Below are 26,632 nucleotides of genomic sequence, written 5' to 3'. Positions count from 1 at the left end.
GAAACAATGCACAAAACGAGTAGAGGAGGCTCAGCAGATTACCACTCAAATTATCGATTATGGTGAAAACGATTTGCAAATTAATGAGAAAAGGTTATTAGCAGGGCCAAGCCCCTGGACGGAAAAAAGCGGCTTCAACAGGATGAGTCGACTGGAGTTGACTGAATTTAGACAGAATTGAGTGGAAGCTGCTTTCAACATCAGTTACCGATCTAATTAAAGCAATTTTTTGAATAAAAAATTCAATTATGTTTATCATCGCAGTTAACAATCTGTATCATGATCAAAGACAGAGCATTATCTCAAGACCGGTAAAACAAGAAGAAGCCGACAAACAGAAAAAAGATAAAAAGGCCTTTTTCACGATCATATCAATTAATGATTACTTTATGCAAATAAAAAGTAAGACAAGTTTCCCAGGCCTTTTAGCATCTCTCTCGTTGTCGGACTTGTTTGGTTTCACGAATTCTGTCGATATTTTCTATTTTTTCTTCTCTCTTCAGACTGAGTCTTTTTGTTCGTTTCTTATCTCTCTTTATATCTGTCTCTCTCCTTCAATATGTCTAGGTTGTGTGTTTCTTCCAAATTTCCCAGCGGACTAAATCTTATCCTAGATAAAAAGCTTACTTTGGCAAGAGCAGAATTTGTCTGGCGAAAATACGCTCTGATCGAGGCAGATTAATGATCCAGAGAGCCGCAGTTACGCGTCAAAGAGACAATTTAACGTCATGGCCGATATTTCATATAATCAATGAACCAATGAAAGCCGGGCAAGCTATGGTAGGCTCACGCCACAGGGCATAAAAACACAATCAACTCGCCGCCAGCCGCCTTTTTTAATTAGTCGAGAGCTTTTTTGTGACGTCAATCTTCATTTTCAGGCCTTTCTTCCTTTCTTTTGCAATCAACGAAGAAAACATCAGAGGACAAGTGGAATATTTATTAGTAAATTTACAATTTTTTTCAAGGGTGCAAGAGTATTTTTTTTGGAAAAAAGTTTGGACGGGATGTTTTCAGTGTCATGTGTACAGATTAATGTTAGTTAGGTCAAAGGTGGAAATTTCAGACGACAAAGTCTGAGTCGTGCTCAGTAGTGATTCCGTCAGAAAGAACGTCGGCATCTGATCCGCTGGATCCGTCGGAGAGGCAACTTTCTACTGGTTCGGGCATCGGTGGCTTTTTAGGTGAAACTGGTTTTAGCTGAATTTTTATTTAATCGATTAGTTTGCTTGCTGTTGGAAATTTGCCTTGTCAAAAGTCGAATTGTTCTTCTGAGTTAGTACTGCGGAAAGTGTATTTGATTGTCTAATTGGCTGGGAATTGAGTGGAGCTTTTGACAACTGCGCTGGTTTGGGCTTGATCGCTTGTGGCTCAGGCCAGTCGGAATCGGTGTCAGTGACGACTTGCATTGGCTTTATTGGCGTTGGTTCCGGCCAATCTGAGTCGGTATCTGTAATGATGTTTGTGTCTATCTTTGGAAGCTCGAGATCAGTCTCGTCCTCTGTTGCGGAGGCATCAGGGAGAACAAGGTGATCATCATCATCATCGGTTGTTAGAAGAGTTTGTTTTTGAGCAACAACTGGTTTCGGCGGTGAAGATGTTTTGAGAACAGGTTTCAGATCTACTGGGCGTTTGTTCGAGTTCTGCCCAGCTCCGATTGGTTTCAGTTTTACCTCGTTGAAGGGAGTGAAGTTCTGGGCGGTTGGAGAAGGATTGTTGATAGGTACTTATGGAAGGCTTTGTATGAGTTAATTGATACTACCAACCTATTAGGTTACTAGGTACATAGCGATTTGATGTTTTATTTGATCCTTTTCAGAAGAATAATTTGATTTTATTTGACGGATTAACTCTTTCTAATTGGATTGAAAACAAAGTTATTAAAAACAGATAAGTGAACAATTATATTCCAGTATAAACTTAGAAATTATTTTATGAGTAGTCAGATTTGAGCTGTTCGTGGTAATTATAAAGCCACTCCTGCATTATTAATTGATGGTCTGATGCTTGGGGGCTTTTCTGGAATAGGAGGAGTCGACCTAGAAAGGATCGATTTCGTTGGTGAAACTGGCCTCGATCCAGAAGTTTGCGACTTTGGTTTGATAGGCGTTGGCAGTGGCAAGTCATCAGAGTCGGTTTCGGTAGCAGTTGCGTCCGAGAAAATGTCCTCTGGTCGGATTTCGTCTTGATCGGAGGAATTTAAAGCCACCGTAAAGCCGGAGATATTTGATTTGATTGTACCCGTGTTGTATCCTGGCCCGGGTCGGATGGTACCTCCGGTCATTCGCGAAACAAGTGAGGCTGCATACTCATTGTCTGAGTTTGAATCGAGCTTTTCTGATGGGTCAATGTCAGTCAGATGAAGTTCTGACTGACTTTCGTCATCTGTAGACAGTCGTATGTCTATTCCCTTGCTCGGACTGTCGTTTGTCGCGCCGACAAGTTCCTTCACAGTTCTCATATCTTCGTCGATCTCCGATTCTCCAAGATCAGACAATGTGGGAATGTCGGATAAGTCAGACATTTCAGAAAGCTCTGACTCCTGTCTCGTCAATGGTTTCTTTTGACTAGAAGACGCAGAAACCGTCTTGGGCTTGATAGGCTTGAAGTCGTCTTCGTCAAAGTCAGTCGTTGTTGCTTCATCATCATGAGTAGATTGCTATAAACTCGGTTAAACTCATCTTTTCAGATTTACTGACCTGCGGTATATCTTCAAATTCTACTTCCGTTTCTGTTTCCGTAGCGGAAGCAAAAGCATTCTGTTTCCGGGCATCTGCCTTTTCTTGAGCCACACGATCTCTAATCCTGTCAAATACCGGTGCATTGGTATTTAAATGTGTGGGCAAATCCTCAAGCTCCTCCAGTTGACTCTTTTTCAGTGCTTTTTTCGCCTCATTCTCCTTCTTCATTTTCGCAATTTCACCCTCGATGGAGAACTAAAATGTCGCACGTTAAGATCCGCTCAGTGACTAAAAAGGGCAAGTTTCCACTAGCATGGTCTTATTACCTGGATTATACCTCCATCAGCAGATGGATTAGAACCAGGAACTTGCGAATCATCCATTTCCGGGGCCTTGGGAGGTGCAGGAGGACCGGCAGAAGCCGCTGGAGCTTCTTTTTGAAGAGAACGGATGACTTTGGGCTCGAGTTTTGGCGATTTTCGCACTGGCTCTGCTGTATCTGTATCGATGGGTTCTTTTCCTCCAAGTGCGACGACTCCATCCTGCGTTCTCACGAGAATCGCTTTATCCCCCATCGTCCTTGGCTTTGGTTTGGGCTTTGGCTTGATGAGCTGTCCGCCAGGCGCCACAGTCCAGCCATTCTGCTGCATCTTGTTGAGAATCTGTTTTCCGGTCCCGAAGGCAGCTTTTGTCTGGTTCGATGATTTCGGCCGCATCTTCAGTTTTATTGCCTCTTCTTCCCTCTTTCGCTTTTTCTCGGCTTCCACTTCCGAATCATAGTCCGGATCATCGTAATCTGTCTCGGGAGGAGTTGGTGCGCGCTCGCAAGGGAAATCTTTGTTGAAGGTCATTTTTTACCAGAATTTAGGCCGATGAAATCAATCAAAACATGCCATTGGTTCCATCGTGTTTTTAAGCATTTCAAATGATAGATCTACTAGCTGTTCTCATCAATTGGTTCGAATACAGAACGAAGGGTAAAGATGTATCTTTGTCGCATTTATGTCGAGCTTATATAATGTAAAGGAAACACTTTCGATGAAAAAAAAGCCTCGAAAGCAGGCTATTTGCAGCACTGCCCAGGCATACTCGGCGGAACGGTTTACGCTGAAAATGAGTGCTTTTAGGAGAAATTCCTCTTTGGAAACAAAAAAATATAAGCACTGGTTTGCGACAGATATCTATGACGATTTCGACAATTAATTGGGGTAGTCCGCATTGCCAAGGATCCAATATGGTCCATACTCTCGGTGGGTGAAGGCGCCAAGCCGAGGCAGGGAGATGCAACGTGACCACCGCCAAGTGCTAACTCCCGCAGGGGCAGCACCTCGGCCCAACTCGACGCTGGCGAGGCTACTCTAAGCGTGTGATGGCTGAGCTGTGTGCAAACATAATGAGCGAAGTGAGCTGATTAATCAGATCAAGCTCGACCCCCGGATGAGCTGCAAATTTGGAGATATGGAGGGAAAAAATTGAATTGACTGAAAGTTTCTCTAGTAGGGTTTTTTGATGCGACGAATCCGAATCTGATGTCAAAAATGTCTAGTTTTAACAGGGCAGTAATGTAAGCGAGATTCCTGTCCAAAGTAGAAAAGCCCTCCAGGATTTATTAACATGGAACAGAAGATGTATTCGACTGCACTTATGGATTTTTCAAGTCAATTTTAATGATATAAGGAGAAGTCATTTCAAATTTTGACCACAGATATGAAATCTGCTCTACAAAATTAGTATTTACTGAAACTTTTACATTTATCCGATCACCCGCGGCGAAACTCACCTGCTGTCCGAGAGCGGATCTGTCCCATGTAGTTAATTACAGGATCGAGAAAATACCTTTATAAGGGCAGGAAATCTAGCGTAAATCACTGCCCTTTGAAAACTGGACATTAGAAATCATTTTTGACATCAGATTCGGACTCCTCGCATCAAAAAACCCCACATGCGATGTTTTAAGAGTATTTAATTTTTTGGCCTCCTTATCTCCAAACTTGCGGCTCATCCGGGGGTTGAGCTTAATCTGCTCAACTCGCTCATTATGTTTGACCATCAGCTCAGCCATCACATGCTGAGAGTGGCCTCACCACCCTCGAGTTGTGCCGAGGTGCTGCCTCTGCGGGAGTTAGCACTTGGCGGTGGCCACGTTGCATCTCCCTGCCACGGCTTGGCGCCTTCACCCACCGAGAGTATGGACCATATTGGATCCTTGGCAATGCGGACCCAGCCAATTAATTCATTTTGAGCAAGAACGTTACGGGGACTTTGCATAATCTAATTTCGTTTTGAAAAATAATAAACGATAAGTGTGACCTGTTCCTATGACTGCTGGCTGTGTGACTTTCGGAGTCTCTTGACGATGATGAGCACGTGATTGCACGAGCGCAGCAGCGTATCCATCACGAATTTCGGCCGGATTCAGTCTTGTATTTTCGCCCAACTTGGCCACTGGAACTATTGGCGCCTTTGCATTGTTGCGTTGTTGAAACATGGCAGTTCCGAATCTATCTGCGGCTTTTTTGAAGTCTTTTTTTTGCTGCTCGAATTTTTTCGCTCGGTCGGGATCTTGTAACTCTTCTGGAGTGACAAAATTTCGTTTGTAAGCGACGACAACATCGTCTGGATCGTCGATCGTTCTCACTTTTGGAATTCGATATCCTTCACGATTCACAGCATAATCCGGATCTTCGATTTCCACAATGTCGTCCAGTTGAATTTCCTCTTCGTCTTTGGGCTGTTCTGCCATGCTCAAGGCCGATGCGACGGAAGAGATCATACTTCTGAAGGATGTTTTCGTCGATTTAGGAGGCTTTGTGCTGGGTGGTGGGCTTCCAGCGTCCGCCATTCTGTACGGAATATTCTGAGCAGGCCCCTGCTTTATCTTCCTGCCGCGCACAGTCGGGCTCCTGCCACGACGGATGAGTTCCTCGCTCTTTCGAGATCTGCGGCGAACTTCGCTTCTTACTGGATAAGATATTTCGGAGGAGAAGCCTGATTCAAAATTGTCGTCGACGAATCGTTTGAGCACGGCATCTTGAAGAGCTTGTTCGTACTCGGCCTGCTGACGGAGCTGCTTTTGTCGGAGTTGAGTTGCTCTATTCGCTTTCATTTGAACAAGCTCCTTGTCTTCTCCAATGATCCAATCGAGGCATTTACTGATCCACGTCATCAAGCAAGTGCACCAAGCAGCAACTCCCACTCCGAAGATCCCGGAAAGACCCATGTAGAGATTGATCGGAATCGGTGGATCATTTTTAAGGCCAATCAGAGAAATGACGATAAAACCCTCTCCAGAGTTGTCAAGGGCGGCATGCTGCACTCCACCAGAGAACTTGAGAAAGCAACCTCCACCGCCGGAATATCCTCCTTCGGGTCCTCCTGCTCCGCCAGAGTATCCGCCACCACCACCAGAAGCACCAACATAACCAGCTCCGCCGCCTCCAAAACCACCTTCGGAAAATTCGCCCGTTCCTTTTGTAAGATATATAAACACTTTTGGAATGTTTTTATTGAACAATTTAGGCTATCCTAAAGTCATTCAACTATGTATTTAACACTTCTAAACGAGAAAAAATACACATAAGATATGTGACTTCAGTGCATAGATAGGCCATGAGAATTTAATCAATTCTATAAAATCATACAAGTTACATAAATGTATTACATAAAAATATATCCTCTCCTGTCATATATCTTCCGCCACATCCGGCTGGAAGCACCTTTCCATTTATATCAAATGTTGCGTTTCCGAAAAGCGCAACAGCTTCAGAGACAATATCAGTAGCACCTTTAGGCAACGGCTTGTCCCCATGTTCAAGAAGCCCAGCACCTCCTCCAGTCCCGATTGATCCTCGTCGACCGGACTGTCCGCGGATGCCACCAAAGCCGAAGTTGATGCCAGTTTCGGAAGCGTCGCGGCCGACTTGTGACAAAATAGCGTTGCTAGCCTCGTCGGGTGGGACTCGTGGGGAGCTACTTCCTGCTCCGCCAGCTACGACTAGCGGGGTGGAATCGTTAGCAAAGACGAAAGATCCTCCAGCTCCGCCTTTTTAGGATGTTACTTATTTCATCTTTTTGGGCGAATATAGAAAAACTTGTGTTTTTCCATCATAAAAAATATTCCCTTGAGATTTTATTTTGTTTCAAACATCTATTCCTACAACCATGTTTCCGCCACGTTGGTCCCCGCGCTGCCCAACGAGAATCCTCAGCACTTCACCTTCGTCAAAATGAAACGTTGCTGAAACAACTGCGCCCAGCCCGCCAGTAACATCGTATCCTGCTCCAGCAGCGATGATTCTGTATAGGCCGCGAATAGGAGCGAGCCATTCCTGTTTGATCGATTAAAATTTATTGCTGAGGTACTATTGTAGATACGAAAATAGACAATGATGATTCTCTGAGAGCTCATTTGAATCACAAATAAGGTTATATAACAAGTATTATCATAAATGACATGGAATTGTTCCATGTGTAGGTGTTCCCAGAATCTCTGGCGAACAGACTGAATTATTTATATGTTATCTAGGTTAGCGTGTCTATTTTCACAATGAACCTGAAAAAAATAAAACGAAAGTTCAAAGATGATGTCTCCCAAAAATTTTCAAAAACTGATTGATTCAGTCAAATACCGATGATTTTCGCTCTAAATCCGAAAAGCGCCACCACTACAAACTTTATCATCGTTTTTTTTTAATCTTTCCTGAACTCCGTCGTTTAGCCTGACAAGGTTTTGGAGATTGCTACCGGAATATGCTGCGTCACATTGATCCTATGAATACGTCAATTACTACTCTGTAATTTTTTTGTACTGACTGAAGGAAAAAGTATTCGAAATTCAAACACTTTTTATAAATTATAATTCAAGCGATTTCCGCAACATCTACGCGGATAAAAATGGAAAAAATACCTGGTTAGGGCCGAATCGTCCTATCTTGCCACAGGAAGAAAATTTCCATTCGAGCCGCTTAAATGGCGAGTGCATCACATATGGGCTCCATGTTTCCAGCTCCAGAATTTTGTTCTCGTTGGTAACGATCGATTCAAGCATCTTTTGCCCCTTCTCCAGGCCGACAATGGTTGTTAGAGTTAGATTGTACAAGGCACCAGTTGTTATTTTCATGACATGGTTGGTTTCGTTCTTGTCGAATTTGAAATGGTAGCTTTCAGCCTTTTTTCAGTTCAAATAAAAGTTCAGTAAAAAAATCGAAGAAATAATTCGAATAAGAAAAGGAACTGATTCTCCAAGGTGACTACCTTTCTCGTGATATTGGTATAAGCATCAATCTAATCACTGTAAACTAGCTTGAACCGGTCCTTATAATTGACTTCCTGACGCCGTGCCCGTCGTCTTGTAACGTTGAGATAATAGTTGTTGAATTTACCTTCGGGGTTCTCAGGTGGCGCCCAAATAATTTTAATATGATCAGTGGTGACTTGCAACCATTCAATGACAGTAGGCTGCTCTGGCTGAGTATAGACGTAAAGCGGCCCGAGTGGGTTAGAAACGACTGTCTCGTTTCCAGTGCCGGAAATTGTCTCAATGTGAATCATATATTTTCGACCAGAAAGAAGACGAGATAAGAAATCGTCTCGGCGGGGGATTGAAGATTTGGAATCAGAAGACGTTCCTGCAGAAATAAACTTGACCATTTCTTCCGGTTGCTCTGGATCATCGAGTGACACGTCGCTCAAGACGTATCTAAGCCTGTACCTCCAGCCGGAAACTTGACTCATGCCCTGTGGTCGAAGCCAGGCGAGGTGAATTGTTCCACGGGTGGAATCAGCAACAGCTCGTTCGGGAGGATTCGGCTTTACTCGATAGAGACGGCTGACAATATTTCGAGTTGGATCGGCGTCGTTGTTCAGTCGCGACCCTACGGTCAGGGTCACATTGTACAAACCACCTGGAGTGAGATTTTTCAGTGGAAAGTTTCGAGAATTTCCTTCAGCTTTCAGACAACTCGGTTTTCTTTCCGCAGAGTCCGCAGCTGGGTCATTTTCATCAACAACTTGGTCTTCTTCGCCTTCTCTGTCCACATCAAAGTATTCCACGCAGTAATAAGACACGTGACCGAGAGGTTCTGGCCAAGTTACATTCGCTTCTCGAAACTCAGGCGACGAGTTGAGGGTGATTTCGTCCTCTGCCAATGTAATATTGATTTGCTCGGGCCTTGGCGCGTCCGGCATCGTTTGAAAATACTCGAGGGAAGCTTCTGATCTATTCCCGTTAGGAAAACCCTCGCGGATGGAATAGATAGAGATCATGTATTGAAACCCAGGAAGGAGATTTTCTAATGTGTAAATTTCCTGATCGCCGCCGCCAATATGCTCTGCAGGAATGTTGAGCGTTACATCATCGCCCATTGTATTGTTCGAATTGATTTGAGAATAGGTGATTTGGTACTGCGTGATTCCATCCATTTCAATCGCTTCCCAGCCGAGCGTAATTGAGTTCTTAGTGAAGTCAAGCTTCGTGACGTTCTTGGGTCCGTCAAAAGAAACCGTGTAAAACTCGGATCTGATTTCAGACTCGGTAATATCTAGCTCCTTCATTTTCGCCGGAGAAGCTTCTTCTTCGTTACTCTTAAAATAGCCGCCGTCGGAGATTGTCGAAATTTGAACAAGATACTGGGTCCCGAAATTGAGTCCTTCAAACGTATGCGAATATGGAACAGGCATTGGCGACCAATTGCTGACGCTCTTCGTCTCATGTGGAATAGTCAGGTAATCTTTTTGGATTTGATCCTCTCCGTCCATTTCAATGAGTCGGATCCGGAAGTAGTCGTACATTGCCATGTCTTGCCGTGTCGATTTGCCAAGAAAATCAACAGTCATCGATCTGGCAAGCATTTCTGTCTGCGAAATCTGAAGATTTGTGATAGAATCCGGCAGTGTTCTCATTTGGATCCGATTCTTCTGCATCTCATACGCCGAATTGAAATAGCGATTGCCCTCGATCCTCATTGTTTGAACCGTCACCATGTATTTTACCCCTGGCAGAAAGTCTTTCGAATTGACCTCAATGAAGTAGTATTTGATGCCTCCTGCGTCCGTCGATGTCAATTTGTCCTTTCGAACAATGCGGTTGATGTTTTTGTCGAGGCGACTGACATTGTTCTCGATTGAGATTTTATAATGACTGTAAGAGCCAGTTTTATCGGGTTCGCGAAATCGGAGCACCAAAGATCGAGCAGTAGCAGAGTGCTTTTCCAACTCCAGGGGCATTGGCATGTTACGGTCCTTTCAAGAGAGTTTAGCCATTTTTGAAATCATAAGCTACATAATGATATGTATTAACATCATTTAGTAACAGCGTGCGGACTCGCTTCAGATAGCTAGCGCCCTCTCTACGTCAGTTTTTCAATTAGAATATTTTCTTTGTAACTCTTTGCCTGGGTTCTACTTTGAATATCTCTGGGATTGATATCGCTCGTGACATTGTTAACTGCTGGAGCAACAGCAAAGCCATTAATGTCTTCCACAGGAAGGACATAACTATTAGAATCGTCTGCAGAAGACCCTCCACGTGACGGTCCTCGTGAATTGGTCCCTGAGACGGAAATTCCAAGACTCGGAAGATTCGAAAATCCAAGCTCTAATACATAATCAAAAGCCGGCTACATTTCACTGTATCAAACCTTGTGCATTAGCAAAAATGCTAAAAATGAAATATTGGAGATATTTCACTCGCTTCATATTTAAATTTCTCTTGGTTACATCATCTGTCTTATATTTTCAAAATATAAATTTCTCTTGTGAGAATTTTATGAATGAGCGCGGTGGTGCTACTCCACCTGCCTCGGGGCAAGAGCACTAGAAGTTCAATATGATAACGAATTATTCATCCCTTTTCAAACAGCTTTGAATCATCCAACAGATTATTTATTAAATGATGGTTCATTTATTCGTATATTTCTGATTTATAAATTATAATCGTACACTTTTATTTTAGACTATAGTATTATCAGACTCTTATTAGATTATCAGCGTAAAGCTGCTTGGTAGACCTTCGTTATGACGTGGCGTGTAGCTACTTCGGCAGCCAGCTGTTTCTGGAGCACTAGCGCCATTTCGTGCTACTGCATTTTCATGAACTTAAATTCTCCTGACCCAGGAAGACGAGCGCCGATCGGATGATGGCGCTCTTGTGGATCGTCTGATAGTATAAAAATTAACTTCGTCTGTCGTCGAGCATCAATTTCAGTTAAATATCCAACACTAAACAATCCAAACGCAAAATGCACACAACCATCTTTCTCGCTCTCTTCTCCAGCGCATTTGCCGCTGCATTTCACTCAGCCGAACTCACACCCAGACACCCCCGAACAGTCGATCTTCTCGAAGCTGAACCGATGGAGCTTCGCTACAAACTCTCAAGCTACAAAAACGCGCTCTACTGGTGCGGAAGAAATCGCAACTTTGAACGCTACCAAGAATGCCGCGATCTTCTTTGGGATATGAAATATATTTTCAACGGAAACTTCCGACAATTTTCTGACTGCAAAGTAATTGTTAGACAACACACTATTAGCTGCGACTATTATGTTTAAAATACAGCCACAATTTATCATTGAATATCTGACTTTGATTCTTTCAACCAATAAATAAGCATCATAATCAAACAGAATTGTCTATACAAGCATCAATATAATATGGTCAATATACTGGGGTTGAAGTTTAACCCTAACGGTTAGGGCCTAACCATTAGACTCGAAGCCCTAGAATATTTTCTTTGTCTTCGTAAAACAACAATTCATGTAATAGAACTTTCATATGTTTATTATTAAGAATTTTTGTATTGCAAGATGTTTCATCTTTGTGAGCCATTGAAAGACGTGGAATAAGGTAAAATAAAATTGAGAGGTTGTTTTCATTTTGCACAGGTCGCGGACAAGCGGTAATAAGGACGGCCACTTTCCTTCGATCCACATGTAAGTAATGCACAGTTGGGAGAATGTTGGAAGCGGGAAACTGGTCAACAAACATACAGAAACATGAATTTGAATCATTCAGCCAGGAATCGATCATGGATCAGGATCATCACGGACTTAGAGTTTTCACACAGAGTTGAGCGATTTTTCCACGGCGCAGTGCCACAGGTGCATCCTCCGAGCAGCATCTTTTTCGCCCAGAACGGGATCGAATCTCTCCACAGGAGAAAGATTACTAAGATATGGTAATCAACAAATGCTGTGTGGAAGACCTATCTACCTGATATCGTCCTTGTTCAGGAAGCCGGATCCAACAGCAGCTGCGAGGGCAGCCCCAAGGGCCGTTGTCTCGCTCATCTGTGGTCGTTCAACGGGCACCTAGGGAAAGACACGTGTCATAAAAAGTAAAGCACAACTTTATTTTTTTTATTGTATCTTTATAATCCTACTATAAAAAGCGTAAAAACTGGTACGTTCTTAATGATAAACTTAAGTTGATAACACACCTGAAGTAAGTCAGCTTGTCTTTGAAGAAGAAGTTTATTGCTCGTCATTCCACCATCGACTCGGAGCATTGAGAGCGGCATAGAACCAGATTCTATGAAAAGAACATAAATATTATCGATATCTACCAAAACAACCTTGAGCAATAGCGTCAAAAAGGTCCCTGGTTTGGAAACAACAGGATTCAAGAGCGCCGTAGACGATGTGCTGTTTGGTCGTAAACTGAAAAAATGGTCTTGTGACCTCATCCTTGTATTCTCTTTTCGTACCTGTGTTATGCCAGTCATCGTGCCACGAGCATCTGGTCTCCAGCGCGGGGCGAAGAGACCGTTGAAGGCTGGCACAAAGACAAAAGATCCAGAATCTGGAACTTGGGATGCGAGAGCCTCTGCGTCCGATGACGTCTTGATAAGACCCAAGTTGTCTCGGAGCCAGCGGATAACAGAGCCAGCAGCAGCGATGGATCCTTCAAGTGCAAAGTGAGCTGAACGAGGGTCGATTCTCTTCCTTGATTTCAACGAGAAAAATGAAATTCGAACTCTTTCCTGGAGCGTCTTTTCCAAGTTGATAGGCAACTGTTGTAAGAAGACCACACTCAGATTGGACAGGTTTCTCGCCGGTATTTTGAAGCAAAAAACAGCCAGTTCCATACGTGTTCTTCGCAGTTCCGGGTTTGAGACAACCTTGACCGACGAGAGCAGCTTGTTGATCCCCGAGGATCCCGGAAATGGGCGTGCCGGCAAAACCCGAGAGGGTAAGTGTGCCGTATTTCTCAGCAGACGAGCAGACACGGGGAGACAGTTGAGAGGAATGCCGAAGAAGTCACAAAGTTCCTGATCCCAGCTGTATTTCGGCTAGTCATGTTTACTCGATAATGTAAGGAAAACTACTCGGATGTCATGATTTACGATGAATCCAAATTCTCCTATGACGAAAGCAGTCGACCAAACTAAGTCGAGTTGACAGCTATTTATAACAGTTTATACGCAAATGACATGAGAATATTGTAACTTTTGAGAAAAAGACAACGACATTTTTAGCCGATCCTAAGCGTGTTAATATTGAAGAGCATTGTTCGCGAGGCATTTGTAACATCGGTAACATGCTGACCGGTCATCTAAACAGATGAATGAAGGGAAAAAATAGTGTTATCTTAGTTACCTTCCAGACAAGCCAGCTATCCACAGTCCCGACCAAAGCGTCTCCATTCTTTAGCTTGTCCGCGATATCCGGATAGTTGTCCATAAGCCAGCGAATCTTTAGCGCAGAAAAATATTGGGCAATTGGAAGGCCGCACTTTTCCCGGAGCGCATCTTTTCCTCCAGGAGCACTGGCAATAAGCTTCTCAACCGTCTCCGAAGCACGACTGTCACACCAGACGATGGCATTGTGAAGAGCTTTGCCAGTTCTGGGATCCCAAACAATCGTTGTTTCGCGCTGGTTAGTGATTCCGATGCATTTCAATTGCTCTGGCTCCAAACCAAGTTCGGCGAAAATAGAGGCAGTAGCATCGATACATCGGAGGCAGGACTCAAGGATTTCGTCGGGGCATTCTTCCACCCATCCTTCTTTCGGGAAATTCTGGGTGATCTCGATCTATAAAATTGTAGCTACTGATCATTTTTCCCTTGGAGTCTCAAGAGATATGAAATTCCGAAGTTTCCATATTTTCAGAAAAATAAGCATATCAATAAGCTATTTTACATTTTCCCCAATCGTCTATGATTCCAATTGTATAATAACACGTAATTTATTATCAAAAGGGATAAGAAAAACGCCCCTTTTAGCATTGCCTCAGAGCGATTTCTATATCTGACCCAGATAACAGAAGGTCTTATATAAATTGTGTTTGTTCTTAAACAATCAATACCTGCTTTGAAGCAACGATTTGCTGAGTCTTGAGGTTGAAGATAAGGAATCTTGTCGAAGAGGTACCCTGGTCGATTGCTCCAACAAATTGGTCTTCAGAAGAAACTGTCATGTCTCTAAAAGTCAGCTTTACAAGTTGTCCGGTAGACAAGCCAAGCTTTTTCTTATAGTACGGACCTGGGGTGTATTTTGGGGATGGAGAGGTTTCTCTGACTTCGGATAGCCTAAAACATTGATTTTAACGAAAATCAGGACCGACTTTTGTCCAATAAGGGGTAATAAAAAAGGGAGGGTGGAGCACCCTGAGGCCCGAAAAATCTTTTTACCGAGCTAGAATGTCAATGCTGGATGCAGTAGAATGCAACTCAAACGCCCCATGTTTAAATCCCTCCCGAGTGACAATATAAAATCAGCGGAATAGTAATATTAAACAGTCAAAAGGATATTTGAAAAAATGGAACCATGACGAGGAAGATTATGCAATGTCACGATTATGTAAAGATCATAAGACGGATGTGATTAAATTCAATTTCAATATAACAACAGCTTTTATTGCGCATCAGATAGCATTGAAATCAAAGCAAAATATTCTTCATACAGTATGGCATACGTTACATAATGCGACGCACATGAATAAAATGGTAGTCATCATAGTGGATCAAAAAAACTTTTATTAATAATTTTCTGTTTGGAGTCCAGATTAAACACACATTTAGAAATGATAGTCATGGTATCTTCAAGCAGAAAATTATCTAAACCATCTGAGCAGAAAAAAAAATTCTTTTTGATTACAGGATTGTTCTTTGATCTCTAGTAAGAGATCAGAGTGATAACTTCAAACAGAAGAAAACTCAGAATAATCATGTTAATAAAAAGAGAGTGTTTTTTTCTGCTCAGATGGTTTAGATAACATGTTTAACAGGGTGTATGGCGGCTACGTCAAGAAACTGTAACGCCGTTAAAAAAACTAAAACTCAAAATCATTGAACAAGTGTGCGCTTCGTGCTTGAATTAAAGGAAGCTCCTTCTTTGTAAACCTTATTGCTTATTCTGTGAAAAAACACAAGAATCTGCTACCTTTCTCTTTTTCCTCCGCAAATCAACCATTGTTAAAAAAAAAGCTACAAAGGCCCTTTGTTTGTAGAAAAAGGCTATAAAGAAATTCTTTATTGCTAGACAGGAAGATCAGAAGAAGATCTTGCTTATAAACTACGATTATTTGCCGAGCAATGTCCAAAGGCGTTAGAAAAACGTCTGTACTTTGCAATTTGCAGCCCTGAGAATTGCAAATCGCAAATATGAACTTGAAAATAAATCGACGTCGGGCGAAATTGTGATAAATGCATAATCCAAAGTGCAACTTTCGTAACTTGGTCCAAGTTCGATATTTGCTTTTCATGCTTTTCCGGCACTATGAGGCAAAATTGACCTAAAAATGATAAAACAAAGTGATACCTTAAAAATCTATCTCTTTCTGACTGTCAAACAATCGCAAACCCTCGTCTTTATATGCAAGCGAAAAAAGCGATAAGGAGAATCTTGGGGTTCCGATAAACGAACTTCCCAAGAAACAAAATGAACTTAGGGATCGACGGACTCATGCACTAGGCTCGTCAACCTGTGTAGAAAACCTGAGTCAGGATTTGAAAATCGCCAAAATATCCATTTTACTTTTTCAAATCTTGACTCAGGTTTTCTACACAGGTCGCCGAGCTCAGTTCAGGCAGAAAGAATGACGTACTCTTTTAAGGTAAAAGTTTTACCAAAATAGGTTAATGGGACTTTAACCTGTTTCGAGTCCTTGGCCCTGTCCTTGTGCAAGCTCCTTAGGTTGAAAACAAACTAATTTTTTTTAACAGAAGAAAACTCATAGAAAAGACATTCTAGAGGAATTCAAAGCTTACTTGAAAGGTATCGAAAGTATCTGTCTATATCTCTTGACCCTTCGGGATCACGGGGCCTGATTTTATACAAAAGATTTATTTGAGAAGTGTATTTAAAAATTTCTTCTGCAAATTGACCCGGAAGAACATCTATTGTTGGAAAATTATAAAAAGATATAAATTCGATCAACATTCGGTCTTACTTACTTTAGCATTGTAGAGCACTTTTGGAGGTGGTTGAGGGGCAGTTACTGTAATGGTATTTCTTGAGGCGTCTAGCGGCGTGGTGAAATGAGTGGCAAATCGTTTTCCAGCAGAAACCTTCTCTAACCGCCAGAAAAGGCGGCTGGCGGCCATCCAGCAAGTTCAAATTAAAAAGCGATTGAAAGAAAAAACCTAAATTAAAGGAAACCTAAAGGGGAAGAAAGAAAGCAACGAGAATTTTTTATTGCGAAGGCCCCCGAGGAGAGAGAGGAAAAGGCGCCCGGCTAGCCAATCAAACGCGTCCAGAAGATTTGATGAAGATTTGAAAATTTGGAAATCAAGAAAATCCAGAAAATCCAGAGAATCGAGAAATTTTTACTCGAAGATTTCAAGAATTCCGGAAAGAGAAATGACTCATTCTGCGAAAAAATTATCAAAATTCGTCCGTTCTTCCTGCTTTTTTACTTGAATTTCATTAATATACTGAAAAAAAATTAAAAATAATTACTCTAAGGCATATATACATCTAATCACCTGATTTTTTCATTACGATTTTCAGATACCTTCTAAAAATCTTGATAGAAGTGTCTTATCGCTACAAATTATTTCTTTCTTTTTCAACAATTAGAGGTTTTTTATAGGATTTTTATCTAATTGCTACATTTAATCACATAAACGACTAAATTAACTATAACTATAATTGAGTATCGTACCAAAAAAAAATCCGCTACGAATAACCGATAAAATCAGCAAATTATTATTATAATAATTATTAATTTAAAGTGATCACTGATCTGCCTTTTCATACGAGCCACAGACTGTGGCCCACAGTCCCTTCAGAAGCTGTCTTTATTCTGTATTTTCTTTTCCTTCGTTTTCTGCATTTATTTTCCGGGCTCATTAGCCAGAGGAGTAATTTGCAGCGCTGCCATACAAGATAAATAGATTTGATTATTGTTTTCGCCGGTCGAGCTCTTTCTCTCTTTCGTCGCCCGCCTTTTATTATTTCCCCTCTGTTTCTTTTAGCTCTTTTACAAACGAAAACCTCAAGCAGAGAGTTCTGTAGAATGGGAGAGTGAACTTCGGATTCCGATCAAGAATACAGACGATACTGGATGCAGCTACTGTGACTGAAGAAAGGACTATTTAGGACTAGTCGAAAACAATGATTTTGGAAGAGTTGCCTTCGCATCTGCCTGAATATTGTGCTGTTTTTCCGCGACTTGCAAATGGTAATTTTACAGAATTTCTTCTCAGAATTTACGAAAAATTAAATAAAAATTCTTAGAAAAAGATGCTTTTCTCCAAGATTAACGAAAATATTGATTATTTAACAAATTTTTGAGTATTTACCTATTTATTTGTCTGATTTGAGGCACCGTAAATCAGAAAACTTGTAAAAAGGACTCGTTTCGCCCTGAATCTCCTGTCTCGATTGTTGAAAATAGCGAAATCAAGAAACCATAACACTCAGTTTTACCGGTCGATATGGGGTTCCAACCGCACTCTTAGCTCTCAGCTCTGGTCTCTCTTCAAAACGTATAATTCTTTCGCCTTTTACTAAAGAATTCCGTGGAGAGGGACACTCTTATGAGTATTTGAATTTTTCTGTAGCCCCACACGGGGCAGTAACCATTGAAACCTCGAATTCTGTCGTAAAAAAGCCACTCTTGGGAAGGCCAATCTTTCCAAGGACGCGCTGGTTTTTGTCCGACGCGAATTTCTTGCCGACCTTTCTTATCAACCCTTTTCAGATTTCGCCGAACGCAACTTTGATCCAAAAAAGTACGAAAACTACCATCAACTGCGTCGCATTTCCCTCCGTGCATCGAACATCAACTTCAAGTTGCCCAGCCGCATTCTCGAAATCAAATGGACAGAAAGGTCAGTTCCACTAACTCCTCTTCTCTTTTGCTAACAATCTCAACAGTGACATCGTTCAATTTACGCACGACCACTTCGTCAGCTTGCGTCGTCTCTCAACGCTGAATATCTCCTTCAATCAGCTTCGAAAACTCCCTGAACTGCCGCCTCAGCTCAAGCTACTCGACATTTCTTTTAACAAAATTGATAACTTAACAGTAAGCCCCTTATCCTTACTCACTTTCCATCCTCTTCTTCAGTTCCAAAAACCGCTGAAACATCTCCAATCGCTGAAAGCTTCAAACAACCTCCTCGACAGCGTTCCCGAAAACATCGTAGAATTCTCGAATCTTCAAAACCTACAACTCAACGATAACAAACTCTGCTCCCTTCCAAATTTGGACAATGTGAGTTTTCCTTTGACAAGAAATGTAACATTTGAAATGATGTCTTGACTTTTAAATTTTCCAGCTTGAGCTCGAGTCTCTGGACATCCGCAACAACCGTCTCGCGAGACTTCCGCGTGTTTGGGAGGGAATCACTGACTTCCTGATAGATGGCAACTTTTCCACCATCCCCGGACCGTATTTGGGCACGGAGTTCTTGCTCCGCGACCACAAGTTTAATGCCGAAGTTAGACCAGTGTCTGTCCCCTGATAAAGCGCGAGCGACCGCCCGTCAAGCACAATCTTCCCACCAGCTCAGTGCAGCCTCCGCCAATCGCAAAGAGGCCCGACAAAATACCGCCGAAACCAAGGCCGCTCTCGAAGCAATCTTCAAAGAGCAGCATCTCTTCAAATGGGTCTTCTATCTCTTCACTCTCTGAAGAGACAAAAAAGCTACAGATTCAGGTTCGTCTTTTCAAAGAACCACGAATTTAACCTTCTTCGAAGAAAACAGAAACAGCTCGAAAAACGGCTCTTCAAAACTATCGAAGAATACAGTCAGAGAAAGAGAACGGGTCAAGGTTTGATCAGCATGTCTCCTCACTTAATCGACTGATTGTTACTGACAGCAATCGGAAGCCAACCTCTGTCCGAGCGCAAAACAGAACTAAACCGTTGTACTCAAACTCGTGTAACAAAAAGTACGTCATCATCATCAGCATTAACAAACTTACTGTGACTCATAGGTCGTTTTATTCCGATTCTTCAGGATATGATAAGGAAATCTCAGTTTTAACCCAAGACGCGGAATCAAAGGACCTTCGATTCATTTGATCGTGAAATCTCCAACTCTTGACCCATCCATTTCTAAAATGTTCGTTCAGCTCAAGAACGGAGCATCAACTTTTGGAAGCTCTTTCCGAATGTCTTCGCAAGCAGCTTCCCCCGTCAACGCCTCTGATGGATGGTATCATCTTTATCCGCGCCTACAACGCAAGGAGAAAGAAAACATCGGAGGCCCTGCTCGTCGAGCTCCCCGGGCCAAATGATGATACTTTATCATCGCAAAAAGCAAGGTATGAATTCATTAAAGCCACCGGTTCATCGATTCTAAGCCGGAATGCTGAGCGCTTCGCGAACACGGCAAGAGAAAGTGGATTTCATCTTACCGCGAGGGACGTGCTCGAGTTGCGAACAGATCGCATCCTTCCTTACCTGGCCCATCTCTGCGACGCTTCCAAACGATCCGCAGCTTCCTCAAGCACCAACTCGATCAGGCCTCCTACTGTTGTCTAAAGTTTTATCTATTTACGAATTTGATTTTCTTGACTGTTTCCTACTGACATGACCAATATTTCGTTTGCACCTTCTACTTTTAGCTCTTTCTCCATGACTTCCATTTTCAAATGAATAAAAGCATTTGTCTTCCGAAAATAGACTTTTGACTTTACATAAAAAAGGAAGAATCTAGCTTTCTGAGCGTTTCTACGAGAATACTTGGTTCGTTATATCAATGATATAATATCATGTTAATTAGATCATATTAGAATCTTTTTAACTGGCAAAACTACTCATCAGACCATCGAATTTTTTTGATAAAAAAGGTTGATAACTACTGCTATTCTCGTGCTAATAGAATATCAAATAAATGATAGCTCTATCAGATCGGACAATGTTTCGTATAAATCGGCTCTCAAAATCATGTCTCCCTCAATCAAGAATCCGACTTCCGTTGCGTCAATACAACAACATGCAAGAGCTCAACTCCGATTCCCTCCCCGCCCGCTCCTACATCAACTCGCTTTTCTGTCAACAAATGGATCTAGACTGGCTTGCACCCTACCCAACACTTCCCACAAACCGGCTAGCCGAGCGCATCCTTGCCGAAGCCGCTTCATTTAAAATTCATATTAGCCAGGCTGATGGTCTGGATGAATGTTTTCTGGGACTGAAAGATTCCTCTTTGTTTGACATAGGCTTGGGGCGATGATTCTAGGTCTATTCTAATTCAATGTTAATTTGTGCAAATTATCCGCTAAATTGACAAAAAATAAGACAGACATACGGAAACATGCCGGAAACCAAGTCTACCATGATTGTTTTCATTCAAGAATCATGATTTATCGCCCCATTACATGGCGTCCCCGTCGATTTCGGTGGAGATCCTGGTCCTCCTGGCACGACGCTGATGCTCAAATCAGCGCTGATTCAAGGACTAGGCACGAATCTTCCTTTTGCTTTTCTGTTCGCTGCTCATTCTTCTGCGATTGATACGATTTTAAAGTATGGAACGAAGAAGCAAATTGATATTGTATCCATTGATGCTGTCAGGAAAGTTGTTTAAAACTCCGATTTGTTTTGATCGAAGCCTATTTTTCACGGCATAAAAATGTTCGCTAATTTTTATCCAACAAAGCAAAGCGGATTCACAACAGTTCCATATTTCGAAAGTGGTCTCTTTTACTCCGAAAATGGAAAAGTATCTGGATCAGGTTCGCTCCGGTTCCTCACATCCGGGAGAGTGACGAACATCCTGGCAAAGGTTCAGCTGGAAAGTGGTGGGGAAACTTATGCGCTCATTCCGAAGAACGCGAGGGGCGTGGAAATTAAACCATGCGGAGAATTTACTCTGTCGGATGTTGATATTCCACTCGATGCGCTTATTCCGACTAAATTCATCTCAGGAGAAGAGATTATTTCGCAAGGTATTGAGAATACCGTATTGTGTTCATTATGAGGAAATGCAGGATTATGAATGTATGCCCCTCATTATCCTAATCAGACAGTCTGTCTTTTAGATGCGATAAAAATTCTTTTTTTTTTTTAATTAAATTCTATGATACATAAACATATGATACAAAATTATATAATTATTTTTTATTTTGCTTGTATATCAACTCATTTTCAGACGTGACGCAGTACCTTCAAGACACAATACATCTACTTGAGTCTTCTGCCATTCTTGGTTGCATGAGAGAGCGTTTTGATGCTGCTTGCCATTCATACTCATATCTCAAGGATAATACTGGAAGGCAAGGATGAAAAATAATTTATTTTCATAGTTTTTGAGCCTTTTTAACTTTTTTCATCCCGGTAGAACTCTTCTCAAAACGGATCTTGTGTCACTTAGTCTGACGAACCTGATGTCCGAAATTTATTCTCTTGAATCAATCATCACCTGTATCTGCGGAAAAAGGCCGTGGAGTTCCGAATCACTCGCGGCGGAAATAGCAGCTGCTAGACTACTCGCTAATTCGTCCGTCCGTTGGTATGATGAATTGGTCAGTTTTCTCGGGCCGATTCAGTTTGAGCAGCCTTGGAAAACTCACAGAGAAGAACTTGCTGCTTTTTGCGCAAAAATACCAAATAATGACTTGGAAATGACGATAGGAAAATTGGGTCATATCTTGTGTCATTTTCTTAGTAGATTTCAAGCCAGGTGATATCGCCCATCTGGCGGATCACGAGTGGCTTCCTCGTAGTATCATTTCAAAACTAGAATTGATATATAAAAAGTAAAATCGTCAACGTTTGAATTATGGAAAGTCACATCTGAAAACGATTAGAAGACCCTTATAAACAGGACTTCGTGGTTTTCAAGCGGCACTTGCTCAATCTGCAAACATGGAGAAACGCATCTTTGAGGCAGTGCCCTTATCGAGGGAATTCCGAAGAATCATGGGTTGGAAAGCTAACTGGAGGAAGACACATCCTGAGCTTGTTTCTTTTGGACACGGGTTTTCTTTTTCTTCGAAGATTTGTGATTCGAATCAGTCGATTTTGATGACAACAAGGACTAATAAATAAGACTATGAAAATCCTTTCCTCAGATATTCCTTCTATAAAAAGGCAATTCTGTTAACCGTCGGTGGACAAAAAGAATGGTCGAAAATCTTCTCGACCGCACGAAAAAGGACGGCACTGGATTATTCGCCGACGAAGGAAATACCGCCACCCGTTGGAACAAAATCTACTACGAGTTTGCATGTCGAGATTTCGCCCAGAATGTAGTACTCCATTGCGAGCAGTACGGATCGTATTTACCTGAGCAGCAGTGGATTGTTTCTGAGATGGGAAAAGTGGCGACACAACTTTTTGCCTGGGGCATGTGCTTTGGCAGATCAGAAAAATCACATATGGCCGGAGTTAGAGGATTTGAGGTGGAAAAAGATTTAGGTTTGTCTCCTCCTCAAGCGAGATTAATATCAATTTCTAGCGCTGCATGCAATGGATCGTCACTATTCGAATATTGCTTATAATGTCGATTACATAACATCTTCCTGGTATGGTGATACCATGGCTCCTCTCGGGAAACAGCGAGGCCTCGCAAAACTTGTTATAGGAGAAAAACTGCTGACCCAAGCCCCGCCAGAGCATTTTGAAGAGCTTGACTTTGAACATATTCATACTGCCGAGAAAAGTTGATCCTTGTATCTCTTTTTAAAAATGTACATGCAAGTGCTTTTATTGGAGAAAATTGTTCAGAATCGAATGGACCTGATGATTGAAGACGAATACGTTGGCCCTCCAGCAGTTCGGATGCTCGACGAAATCCTCGACGAGGCCATTCTCCAGGTACCTTTTTCATCTCTTCAGTTACAATTGAAATGATAAAGATGAATGCCCATGAGTTCGACGAAGACGATGACGAGTTCGAAGACGACCAGATGGAAGTCGAGATCATCGAAGAAGTCTTCTACCAAGAGCCAAGAGATTCTCCGCCTTCTTTGTACACTCTAGCGATTCGGAAACACCTCGACCAGGGCCTTACAAAGATTGACACCATTACTGCGGTCATGAAATCGATGCCCACGAAAGTAGTTGGCGACATTTTGGATGAAGCGCGAAAATCATGCGTTTGCTCTCACGATGGAATTCGTATTGGGAGCAGCAGAACGGACCTTCCCGGTGCAACAAGTACTTTCACATTTTATTCATACGCCGCGTTTACCCAAAAAGACATCTTTCAACGCCTCCTGAGAGAATACGGTATGTTTGATCCTGCATTGAACATTCCGCTAATCATTCTCTTCATAGATCGTTTCAAGCTTCATACGATCGTTCAGGAGTTCTTCAATGCATACATCTTCTTTTCCAGAGTCGATTTTTTGATCACCAAATCAGTTGTCGAAACTGGCTGTAGAAATGGTATCCCACCGAGGGACCAAGAACACCTTCGATATATCTTGGATGTGGCTGATTTTATGGCTGAAGCAGGGTGGTACAGACAGGTAGCTTATTCGCAATTTTCCTTCCCTTCGAACTCAAATTCGAAAATTTAGTCGGCAATGCTGTTAAATGAAATTCTCATGCGTCTTCCCCAAAGTAAAGGTCTCAGCGTCGTAGTCAAATGTCTCAGAACGATGACCGACTCCGTCCATCATCTCTGGGTTCGGGTTCAAAACCGACTCGTTTACTCCTACGTCATGGAGGGAGACATAAAAGAAGCCAAAACAATGCTCTCACTTATCGTCTTGGCAAGAAACTTTCCGGCTGATCTGCGCGCTGAATACTATGGGAATATCTCTGGGATTTTCTACGCCGAGGGAAACTTTCAACAAGCCCTGAAGTTCGCCATCACTGCATTCTGCGTAGCACATAGTATTCGCTCTATAAAAACTTTTTGCGAAGCATTTATTCAGTTGGAGAAGGCTCAGTCTCAAGACGGACATACATCGAAGTTTTGCGATACCTGTCGCGTTCCCTTGCTGTCACTAGAAATTTTTCCAAAGCGCTTGTTTTCTCGCGATTATGCCTCTATCATGCGGCCCAGTTCGAGCATAAATTTGCTGATGCTTTGCTGAATCATGCTTATTGCTTGATGCAGGACGATAGAAATCATGAAGCAAATTTGGTAATTATTTGCGCCAACTTCCATTATCCTTGTTAATTCCTCTTAGTTTTATCAAAAAGCAAAAGTTCTTCGGGAAAGACAGTTTGGCCGTTATAACAGTGTCCAGTTAGCATCAGTTTATGAAGATCTAAGGTAACATTTTCAACAAAAACGTCAGTTATTATATTTTAGCTACTCCTGTTATGTAAAGAAATACCGCGTTGGCAACTTCATTGAAGCAAGACATTACATACGAAAATCGATGTCGATCTATCAAGACATCTTGCCTAAAGATCACTTGCAACTCAGCTCGGCGAAGCGAGTTCTAGCGCTTATCATCGAAGAAGAAGCTCTCGATATTCCCGTCCTTCATCACCTGCAGATCGAAGAGCAAAAATTGAAAATCTTGAAAACAGAAAGGCTTGAGGAAGCGCATAAACTTCAAAAGGAGAGTTTAGAAGTTGCTAGGAGGACTTTCGGGGAATACTCTGTCGTAAGTTATTACAGATTAAAACTTTCGCTTTCGTCATTAATCTTTCTCCAGCTAACCGCCAAGCATCTTGGGAATCTCGGCCGTCTCTACCAATCGATGAAGCATTTCGAAGACGCAGAATCTCTTCATAAGAAAGCGATAGAAATCAAAACCAAGATCCTTGGCGATGATGATCCGGAAGTAGCTGTCAGTCTTGGCCACCTCGCATCGCTGTATAACTATGACATGAAGGTTCCAAATCCATTTGTTTATTTCTTTGTTATTTTCTCTTAGAAATACAAAATGGCGGAAAAACTTTATCTCAAGGGAATAGAAATTTGCAAGAAACACCATGGCGGGCTGTACTCTGGTCTTGAGTACGATTATACAGGTAGAAATCAACTCACCATCGAAAGGCTAACAAATTTTGTGCTAAGGTTTGATAAATGTGTATCTTAACCTCGGCGACGAAGAGAAACACCAACAGTATGTCTTTCTTCTTGGAGATTGGAAGGATCAGGTTCGGATTGATAAAGAAAGATCCCTTTATAAAGACTTTCCTTTCTAGCGCCGTGAAGCCGCAAACCGTCCGAATTCCTCAAGAAGTCACGATGAATTCGATCCTAATATGAGTTTTGAATCTATGTTCGAACTCATCAAACCAATCGCAGCGGAGTATAAAATTTACTTCTCGGGGTGAATGATTCTGTAAAAACTGTACATTAACTATCTAGACATGTTTAGAAGTTCAATAAAAGATAAAGAGATGAATGCTGCCCTACTGTACTTCAATAAAAGCTAAATAAATCAGTTATCAAATCCTTTAACAAAATCCGTCATTTACTCGTGCGATCATTTTGATCTAAAACTCAGTCGATTTTGTAGAATGTGGCGAGTTGGATTGAGACAGCAGTCAAGCGCTGTTCAGCTGCAGTCATCCAGTAGCGTTATGAAAAATCGAGCAAAGGACAACATCGCTTTTCAGAAGTTATTGGAGCAAAAGGACTGCTTCAATTTGAAAAACAAAATCAAATGGCAAGATGTAAGTCAAATATCTTTTGATTTTTACAAAAATAAATTCAGATGTACAAAGCAAGAATGCATCTGGGACACAATGTTGTCATGCGAAATCCTTTCATGGAGCCATATATTCTCGGCTGTCGAAATGGAACCGACATCATCGACCTCGATCAGGTACAAGGTGTAACTTTTCGTCATGAATAAGGACACGTCTGTAGAGTCGAGCACAACTCATGATCGCATTAAATTTTGTTGGACACGTGGCTTTACGGGGTGGAACGATCCTATTCATGCCAAATAGCGAAGGGAGTAATTCAAGAGCAGCTTTAAAAGGTATATTCAGATCACGCGAATCAGCCAAAGAGAAAAATAAACAACTCTGTATTATGTAATAGACTGTAATATCAAAAAGCTATGTAGAATCAAATATAGGGCACTATTGGTCATATGACCTTTGTCTGGAAATAAACTAACGAAATTCCAAGCTGCGAAGGAAGCTGGCGAATATTGCGATACTTCCGTCAACGAGCCAATTTTCCTGAGCGAGAAGGCAGCACGAGTGGAGCCTGATATTGTCATTTTATTAAACTGTCTGGGTAAAACGCCAGGTGTCCTCCCAAAACATATTTCTGGATGCTGCGAAAGAAATATTCCAATTGTAAGATTCCCCATTGACAACAACGAGGACTAATAAATTTCAGATTGGTCTGGTTGACACGGATATAAATCCTTCCATGATCTCGTATCCTATTCCATGCAATGACGAGTCCTCCTTATCCGTAAATTACGTTCTCCAGCAGATGGTCGATGTGATAAAATCCGCCAAAGATTTACGTAACACCGTTCAAGGATATGGAAGTCACATGGCCCAGTCCAACATTGATAAAAATTTCCACAATGTCGTTCCTTCATCCTATGATGCTTCGAGTTCAAGTTAAAACTGGAATTGTTTAAATTTCACGGACGAAAAGGCGAAAATATTTTCAG

The 26,632-nt window shown here is 41.9% G+C and overlaps 6 protein-coding genes, 1 long non-coding RNA gene and 1 other non-coding gene across 8 annotated transcripts; 5 read left to right on the top strand and 3 right to left on the bottom strand.

The window, feature by feature from the left end:
• Positions 1–1,062: 1,062 nt before the first annotated feature.
• LOC145702066 (uncharacterized) lies at positions 1,063–3,532 on the bottom strand. The gene is made up of 5 exons (XM_081779277.1): positions 3,008–3,532; positions 2,700–2,936; positions 1,985–2,659; positions 1,248–1,694; positions 1,063–1,200 (listed from the first exon to the last, which is right to left on the bottom strand). The coding sequence occupies exons 1-5, from the start codon at positions 3,530–3,532 to the stop codon at positions 1,063–1,065; spliced, it is 2,022 nt and encodes a 673-aa protein (XP_081635403.1).
• A 1,400-nt stretch (positions 3,533–4,932) lies between these two features.
• Positions 4,933–10,467, bottom strand: LOC145702065 (uncharacterized). Its single transcript, XM_081779276.1, is given in 8 exon segments — positions 4,933–6,170; positions 6,343–6,738; positions 6,853–7,009; positions 7,354–7,449; positions 7,588–7,848; positions 7,980–9,920; positions 10,073–10,275; positions 10,319–10,467. Coding segments are annotated over 8 exon segments (4,350 nt in total). The 5' UTR covers positions 10,377–10,467.
• Positions 10,468–11,444: 977 nt separating this feature from the next.
• Positions 11,445–16,323, bottom strand: LOC145702690 (glycerol kinase-like). The gene is given in 12 exon segments (XM_081779949.1): positions 11,445–11,846; positions 11,892–11,989; positions 12,118–12,209; positions 12,253–12,337; positions 12,385–12,599; positions 12,655–12,838; positions 12,841–12,960; positions 13,164–13,232; positions 13,277–13,711; positions 13,986–14,100; positions 14,162–14,208; positions 16,075–16,323. Coding segments are annotated over 12 exon segments (1,719 nt in total). The 5' UTR covers positions 16,225–16,323; the 3' UTR covers positions 11,445–11,737.
• Positions 16,324–17,116: 793 nt separating this feature from the next.
• Positions 17,117–18,722, top strand: LOC145704358 (lumican-like). Its single transcript, XM_081781810.1, has 5 exons — positions 17,117–17,303; positions 17,826–17,955; positions 18,002–18,152; positions 18,195–18,341; positions 18,406–18,722. The coding sequence occupies exons 1-5, from the start codon at positions 17,237–17,239 to the stop codon at positions 18,589–18,591; spliced, it is 681 nt and encodes a 226-aa protein (XP_081637936.1). The 5' UTR covers positions 17,117–17,236; the 3' UTR covers positions 18,592–18,722.
• LOC145706233 (U5 spliceosomal RNA) lies at positions 17,588–17,700 on the top strand. Its single transcript, XR_014134669.1, has one exon. It is a non-coding gene; the product is annotated as a U5 spliceosomal RNA (small nuclear RNA).
• Positions 18,723–18,833: 111 nt separating the features above from the next.
• On the top strand, positions 18,834–19,941 carry LOC145704359 (uncharacterized). Its single transcript, XR_014134450.1, has 3 exons — positions 18,834–18,901; positions 19,205–19,396; positions 19,436–19,941. It is a non-coding gene; the product is annotated as an uncharacterized LOC145704359 (long non-coding RNA).
• Positions 19,942–21,816: 1,875 nt separating this feature from the next.
• LOC145702788 (amyloid protein-binding protein 2-like) lies at positions 21,817–25,452 on the top strand. The gene is made up of 12 exons (XM_081780057.1): positions 21,817–22,496; positions 22,537–22,895; positions 22,937–23,309; positions 23,358–23,551; positions 23,603–23,921; positions 23,963–24,174; positions 24,221–24,306; positions 24,346–24,646; positions 24,698–24,877; positions 24,920–25,016; positions 25,063–25,145; positions 25,194–25,452. The coding sequence occupies exons 2-12, from the start codon at positions 22,767–22,769 to the stop codon at positions 25,323–25,325; spliced, it is 2,106 nt and encodes a 701-aa protein (XP_081636183.1). The 5' UTR covers positions 21,817–22,496; positions 22,537–22,766; the 3' UTR covers positions 25,326–25,452.
• A 28-nt stretch (positions 25,453–25,480) lies between these two features.
• On the top strand, positions 25,481–26,605 carry LOC145702789 (small ribosomal subunit protein uS2m-like). Its single transcript, XM_081780058.1, has 5 exons — positions 25,481–25,667; positions 25,709–25,819; positions 25,864–25,978; positions 26,131–26,303; positions 26,347–26,605. The coding sequence occupies exons 1-5, from the start codon at positions 25,512–25,514 to the stop codon at positions 26,581–26,583; spliced, it is 792 nt and encodes a 263-aa protein (XP_081636184.1). The 5' UTR covers positions 25,481–25,511; the 3' UTR covers positions 26,584–26,605.
• The last annotated feature ends 27 nt before the right edge of the window (positions 26,606–26,632 follow it).

Source organism: Oikopleura dioica, chromosome PAR (genome assembly GCF_907165135.1).
Source record: "Oikopleura dioica chromosome PAR, OKI2018_I68_1.0, whole genome shotgun sequence".
Classification (NCBI taxonomy): domain Eukaryota; kingdom Metazoa; phylum Chordata; class Appendicularia; order Copelata; family Oikopleuridae; genus Oikopleura; species Oikopleura dioica.
The sequence above is the reverse complement of the archived record's forward strand: the minus strand, read 5'-3'. Positions and strand labels throughout refer to the sequence as shown.

Bases quoted from the DNA above. Each gene is read 5' to 3' on its own strand.
- LOC145702789 (XM_081780058.1), top strand. From the start codon at position 25,512: ATGTGGCGAGTTGGATTGAGACAGCAGTCAAGCGCTGTTCAGCTGCAG. The intron at 25,668-25,708 runs GTAAGTCAAATA...AAATAAATTCAG, and splicing joins ACAAAATCAAATGGCAAGAT to ATGTACAAAGCAAGAATGCA. The intron at 25,820-25,863 runs GTACAAGGTGTA...ACACGTCTGTAG, and splicing joins ACATCATCGACCTCGATCAG to AGTCGAGCACAACTCATGAT.
- LOC145702066 (XM_081779277.1), bottom strand. From the start codon at position 3,532: ATGACCTTCAACAAAGATTTCCCTTGCGAGCGCGCACCAACTCCTCCC. The intron at 2,937-3,007 runs GTAATAAGACCA...GCGACATTTTAG, and splicing joins CTGATGGAGGTATAATCCAG to TTCTCCATCGAGGGTGAAAT. The intron at 1,201-1,247 runs GCAAATTTCCAA...ATAAAAATTCAG, and splicing joins ACAATTCGACTTTTGACAAG to CTAAAACCAGTTTCACCTAA.
- LOC145704358 (XM_081781810.1), top strand. From the start codon at position 17,237: ATGATTTTGGAAGAGTTGCCTTCGCATCTGCCTGAATATTGTGCTGTT. The intron at 17,304-17,825 runs GTAATTTTACAG...AACCCTTTTCAG, and splicing joins TTTTCCGCGACTTGCAAATG to ATTTCGCCGAACGCAACTTT. The intron at 18,342-18,405 runs GTGAGTTTTCCT...TAAATTTTCCAG, and splicing joins CCCTTCCAAATTTGGACAAT to CTTGAGCTCGAGTCTCTGGA.
- LOC145702788 (XM_081780057.1), top strand. From the start codon at position 22,767: ATGTACATGCAAGTGCTTTTATTGGAGAAAATTGTTCAGAATCGAATG. The intron at 22,896-22,936 runs GTACCTTTTTCA...GAAATGATAAAG, and splicing joins TCGACGAGGCCATTCTCCAG to ATGAATGCCCATGAGTTCGA. The intron at 23,922-23,962 runs GTATTCGCTCTA...GCATTTATTCAG, and splicing joins TGCATTCTGCGTAGCACATA to TTGGAGAAGGCTCAGTCTCA.